We start from the raw sequence: 6203 nt of genomic DNA on the forward strand, positions 1-6203 counted from the left end.
AGTCAAAACTGGCCCATGGGTATGATCCCGCAAGGAAAAGAGGAGGGAAGGCCGCTCCCCGGGTGCAGAGGAAGCCAGCCAGGGCCCACTCACCTGTATTATGGATGCTGAAAATTCTGGCCCCACGTCCAGAGGATAGTTCTCAATCAGGTAAAACGCAGTGGCACACATGACCAGTACGTGCTGCTGGCTGTGAACGTTCACGCAGCTGAAAACGGGAGACAGCAGCCAGGCTCAGCCCCCATCCAACGTAGAGAGGGCTTCGCAGCATGCCCGCCCCACGCGGGAGGGAAGAGCTGCGGGCCAGGCTGGCTCCCGGGAGCACCTACCCTGTGTGGCTCCCCAGGCCCCTGCAACCTGGCCTGACCCTTCAGCCTCTGCTCGACCCCTCCCTGGGTAGCTGAGCCCGTCTACCTCCCCCACGCCCTGCCCTCTCGGCCTGGCCCAGCCTCCCCTGTGGCCACCTCCGTACTGGCCACCACAGACTTCCTCTCTCTGTCCCTCAAAGAGGCCCTGGATTCCCACACCCCAGGCCAGCCCCCTCTACTTCCTGAGTGTCCTGTGCTTTTCCTTCGTGGCACATTCCACCATGACGTGCTGCCTTGTGTGATCCCCCGACAGCACCTGCCTTCCCCATGGCACAATGAGGACCCGGTAGCCAGGGACTGAATGAGTGCTCACTGTGAACAGAGGAGCCAATACGATGCCCCCCTCCACCCACAGAAACGTGCCCAGTGATGCTTACATCCATCACCACGTGGTCCGACCTCCACCTCGGAGGCATGTGACACAGCCCGTGCCCATGGCACTGAGGCCAGCCCCATGCACCATTTCTACCTGGATGCCACAAGCTCTCTGCATCCCAAACGCAACTCCTGGGCCACCTCAACTCTCCTTCCCTGAGTCCTCCATGCCCACAGCAAGAGCCACAGACTGCCCAACACGCCAGCACAGCCAGGGCATCGGCCTGTGCCTGGGGCCTGTTGTGGGGCTGCCCCCCAAAATCACCTCGCTGCACCAACACATGTGCCTGATTTGCAGGCCTGGGTCCCCTGTGTGACTTGCCCTATGCCAGGCTCCAGGGATGCAGAGACAGTTGCCAGCTGTCCGCCTGTCCTGCGTCCTGCTAGCACAGCACCCACTGCCCAGCAAGGATGACAGACGAGAAGGGCCTCCCCACAGAGTGGCCTGTGCCACTCTGGCCTGGATGAGGGCAACGGCCCCTGATGAGCCACTGTCCCTGCTCCAGCATGTCCCAAATCCTGCCAGACAGCCACCGGCCCGTGCCCTGGCTCACACCTCCCTCCTGTCTGAACTGTGCCTACAGAGATCTTCCCATCTCCCTCCAAGTCTTCCACTCAACTTTGACCCGGCCCCCATCTCCTGCCCACTTGTTAAAGGAGATCACTGGCCATTCTCCCCAGCCCCCTTCCTATCTTTGCTCCTAATTCTTGCCCTCAACTCCCCCATGTGGGTGGCTGATGAAATTCTACCCTCCCTCTACAGACAGCTCTAAAGCCTGTGACTCAGAGAGGCTGGGCCCATCTCTGCTAAAGCCTCTGCGACTTCGGGAGAGCGGAGGTGAGACCAGGGTGTCACAGAGCCCTCCGCACTCACAAGACACCGTTGTGAAGAGCTTGGCTTGCTCGCTAAGGGGTTGTGGCACCAGCCGTGCTTTGTCAAGGACACATCTGTGCAGAACCTGCCGCCCAGCAGCTTTAAGATAAAGTGAGGTCGGAATCACAGTGGAAACAAGAGGGAGGTGCTGGGCCAGGGCGGGGAAGGTGCAGAGAGGAGGCTGGCCTGGGTAATGAGAAGAGGTTCTGGGAGCAGAGAATGAGAACCGCTGGCCTCGTGAACAGAGTCAGGAATGGGCACATGGGGAAATGTGCTAAGCGCTACACGAGACAGCAGCAGAGGTGGGAGCTCCAGCTCGCAGGGGGTGCCCGAGGAAGCCTCTAGGATGCACTTGTGCCCTTGCGTCTCACCGACCTCAGCCATGGCGCCCACCTGGGTTCCCACTGACACCTCCCCGCCATTTGGCCAGGGGCCTGGGCACTTGGAGAGCATGATGCTGCTTCCTTCACAGCTCATTCCGAGACCCCCGTCCTAGCCCCAGCCAGGCTCCCACTCACTGGGCGATCCCTTTCAGGTTGGAGAGGAGATAGTCGCTGATGACTGGGATGAGCTGCTTGGCAGTGTCGTCCAGCAGGTCGCACTCCAGCACATAGAGGATGCCGTGCAGGGCTCCGACCCTGCTGGGCAGGTGGCTGCTCCTGAGCGTGCTCTCCAGCAGGCGGCTGACAGGCTCCGCCACGACCTTGTCCTAGACACACACAGACAAAAGCTGCTGAATGCCATCAGAGCTCACGCCCCGGTGGCTCCTCCCCACAGCCAAGGAGGGGCGGGGACGGTGCGCTGCCCTCATGCTTGTGTGCAGAAGAGACTACACAGCAGGCCCGAGACCATCCGGAGAGGCCTGTGTGCCAGGCTGGCCCCTGGCTGGTGTCGGGACGATGCCCACCATCCTCACTGAGGAAGGGCTCCCTGTGCTCAGCTGCTTGTGTGGGCAACGGGGTTTGTGCTGAGAACCTGCTTTCCCTCTGGGAGTCCAGAGTCTGGGTGCGAGGCAGGCAGAGAGTGCCCACGTGCCCAGCCCGCAGTCAAAATTCTGGCACCGAGTCTCTAGTGGGCTTCCCTGGTGACGACACTGCACACACTGTCACGGCTCACTCTGGGGGAGCTCAGTGCATCCTCCACGACCCCACTGGGAGAGGATTCTGGAAGCTCGGGCCTGGTTTCCTCGGGACACCGCCCCATGGGCCTCTGCCCTTGCTGATTTGGTTTGCTGATTGTGTTTTGTGTGCTTTCACTGTAATACATCTTAGCTGAGAGTCCTTCTAGAAAAGCCTGGGGGTAGTCTTGGGGATCCCTGATAGTAGTTTATGCCAACTTCAATCAAAATGGCCTCAATTTCACTTAGTATCCAAAACCTAATGGGGTTAAATATCGACCTAAACACTTAGCCCACATTCTTCACTTTCAATCTGCTCTGTAACAGTGAGGAGACCCCTGCAGAAGTCACCAAGGAATGTCGCTCTCCTTCAGCCCAAGACTATGGGGACACAGAATTCCCACGGAGCGCTGGATGGCCAGGCAGCCTCTTCCCGTTGTGGAACAAGATGAGGTTCTCGGCAGTGGCAGGAGCTTCTCCGCAGGGGAAATGACCAGAAGACACAGAAGCCGCTCCCACCCATCCCAGGAATGAGGACCGGAAGAGGCTGTTCTTTGTGGATCACTTCCTTCTTGGGCCCCCACCTCACCCTGTGCTATCTCCTCATACACACAACGCCACGCGGCACCTCCCTAAGGACGGCGCTCCCACGGCCCCTGCTGCCACCTCTGAAAGTCCCACATCAGGACCTGCTCTCAGGGGGCACGGATTTCATAACAGGAGGCAGACACCTCAAAACGACATGCTCTGGATACGCTGGTACCAAGCATGACGCGCTGAAAACCTTCACAGAGGATCACCAACTTCAGGAAAGATGCACAGAGCTGGGATTAGTGCCCATGACCATCCTGCCTTCGGATCTGCTTTTCAAAATGATTATTTCTCATTTGATTACTGATGGCACAACACTTGCCTAAGGAGCTCTGGGCCTGAGCACAAAACCACATTACATTCAAGTTAGCCCAGCAGCTGAAACTCCCCACAAAGGAGAAGGACCCCTTCCGAGAGCCGCTTTGACATCATGTGGGCAACACCCAGAGGGTGTTCGCAGTGAAGACAGATGCCCACACAGGGAGCCCACGCGCTCATTGTTTCCACTCCCTGGACGGCTGCCGAGTCACCAGCACGGCACCAGGCTGAAGGCCACCCACAAGGGAAGACGACTGGCGTTTGGGCTCGGGAAGGACAGAGTCCAGGCAACAGTAGTCAAGACTCGTAGGGAGTCAGGCTCCAGGTCACGGACATGGGCTCAGTCCCACCTCTGCCGCATTTTGTGTGACCCAGACAAGCCAGCTAACCTCTGACGCTGGCCGCCTAGGGTGCCTTTGTCAGGTGGGGGTGAGGAGGAAGAGCTCCGCAAATGTCAGCAGCTGGAGTGACGGCAAAAAACATCATCACTGTCATGACAGCGTTGTGACTGACAGTCAGGAGCCCGTCCAGAGCAAGGGGTCAGCAGGCCCTGATGGGCACTGCCATGCCATTCTCACCAAGGGCTCCAGACGGCTGGCACACAGCAGCCACTCGGGTGTTTGTTGAAGACACGAGTTTCTATTGCTATCATAAAATGGATTACTAGGTAATGCCACAAGACAAAGACCCAGAGGCGCCAGCTCTGACAGTTCTGACATCCTTGAATAGGCTTCGCCAGATGTCGGGGCCCACAGGTAACGATTTCATGTGTACAGCTGATGGATGCTTGGCAAATACCATGTGGTGATGTGCCCACAGAATACAGGTACCATGCTGCACTGGCTGAATCCTGATAAACCAGAAGCAGAGTAAGGAGGAACTCAAGAGGATGAACACTTGACCCTTGGGATGGTCTGAATGTGTGTATCCCCCCCGAACCTCCGACACTGACAACTAATTTGCAGGGCCACAGCACTAGAAGGCGGGGCCTTAGGAGGTGATGAAGTCATGAGGGGTGAGCCCTTGTGGATTGGGGCCCTTCTAAAAGGCCTGAGGGAGCTTGTTCACTCCTTCCACCGTGAGGACCCAGCGGGAAGATGCCATCTATGAAGCAGAGAGCAGCCCTCACCAAACACCAAATCTGTTGGCACCTTGACCATGAACTTCCAGCCCCCAGAACTGTGAGAAGTGAATTTCCACTGTTTATAAACTACCCAGTCTAAGGTACCTTGTAGTAGCAGCCAAAATAGACTAAGACAACCACCATGCTAAGAAGACACTATAGCACCCAGACTTGGGACTGGAAACGCAGGGTCCCTGTGACAAAATGGCCCCCAGGAGAGAAGCTGTACAGCCAGGATGTTCGGGGGACCAGGAACATAACTGAGGGGGAGTGAGGCAGTCAGGCCTCAGGGCAGAGCATGGGGAAGCCAGTCGCGTTTCCGCCGTCTACGCTGCTTCAGTGCCACCACATACCATGGTTCTGTGGTGATGGGCTACTACAATGATGTCACAAGCCCAGGGACACAGGACCCCAAACCATGGCTTAGCCGCCACGACCCACATCACGGTGGCCTGTGGATGGCACTGGCCATCGCTGAACCCCCTCCAGCTGAGAAGCACTGCAGCTCACGTGGGCTGTGGAGTCCGGGTCGGGTCAACTCTTGGAAGGAGGCAGCCGCACCGGGCACCTCTGGCCAACACCAGGTCCCAAGGCAGATGGGCCCACGTGGCTTCAGCACAGGAACCTCTGTGCCACCTGTCACTTACCATCCCAAGGACGGCAGCTGCCTTGCAGGTGGCGGGCACCAGGTACTGAGCGAGGATCTCGTCTTCTGAAGGGTGCACCCTTCGCAGTTCTGTCAGTGTCACATACATCAGCTCAAACTGGTTGCGCTCAGTGAACAAGTCTGAGACCACCAGAAGCTGGAGATGTGGAACACCAGGAAAGCAAGGGGAGAGTAGCACTGTTAGAATCCAGGCAACGCATCCAGAACGCCGCTACTGACAAGGCGTGTTCTTACACCTAAGAAACTTTACTGTGCGGGACGCATGTGTGCGTCTGTGTGTGGTATACGTGTGTGGTGTGTCTATGTGTGTGCGTAGTACACATGGTGCATGTATGGTCTGTGTATGGTGTGTACATGTGGTGTATGTGCGTGTGTGGTGTATCTGCGTGTGGCATGTGTGTGGTGTGGGGTGTGTGTGCATGTGGCATGTATGTGACGATGTGGTGTGTGCCGCATGTGTGTGGTGCATGTGGCATGTGTGTGGTGCGTGTGGCATGCGTGTGGTATGTACATGTGTGTGTGTGCATGTGGCGAGTGTGGCATTGTGTGTGGTGTGTGTGGTGTGGCATGTGTGTGCCGTGTGTGCGGTGTATGTGTTGCATGAGTGTGGTGTATGGGCTGTGTGGGGTGCGTGTGGTGTGTGCGTGTGTGGCATGTGTGCTGTGTGGTGCATGTGGTATATGTGTGTGTGCACGTGTGGTGTGTGTGCAGTGTATGTGGCATGTGTGTGTTGTGTGCATGTGGGGTACGTGTGCATGTGGCGTGTGTGT

At 57.6% G+C, this 6203-nt stretch overlaps 1 protein-coding gene across 3 annotated transcripts in view; it reads right to left on the minus strand.

Moving 5' to 3' along the window:
- The window catches only part of HTT (huntingtin), a 169122-nt gene that overhangs the window by 8499 nt on the left and 154420 nt on the right, over positions 1–6203 (minus strand). For all 3 annotated transcript variants that reach the window (XR_002730577.1, XM_023206823.1, XM_023206822.1), the window contains 3 exons: positions 5414–5569; positions 2136–2326; positions 94–208 (listed from right to left, as the gene is read on the minus strand). Coding sequence is in view for 2 of the 3 variants with exons in the window: in XM_023206823.1 (XP_023062591.1) it covers positions 94–208; positions 2136–2326; positions 5414–5569 (462 nt within the window). In the remaining variant the exon portion in view is untranslated. The remainder of the gene's footprint in view (positions 1–93; positions 209–2135; positions 2327–5413; positions 5570–6203) is intronic.

Source organism: Piliocolobus tephrosceles, chromosome 3, assembly GCF_002776525.5.
Source record: "Piliocolobus tephrosceles isolate RC106 chromosome 3, ASM277652v3, whole genome shotgun sequence".
NCBI classification, from domain to species: Eukaryota; Metazoa; Chordata; class Mammalia; order Primates; family Cercopithecidae; genus Piliocolobus; species Piliocolobus tephrosceles.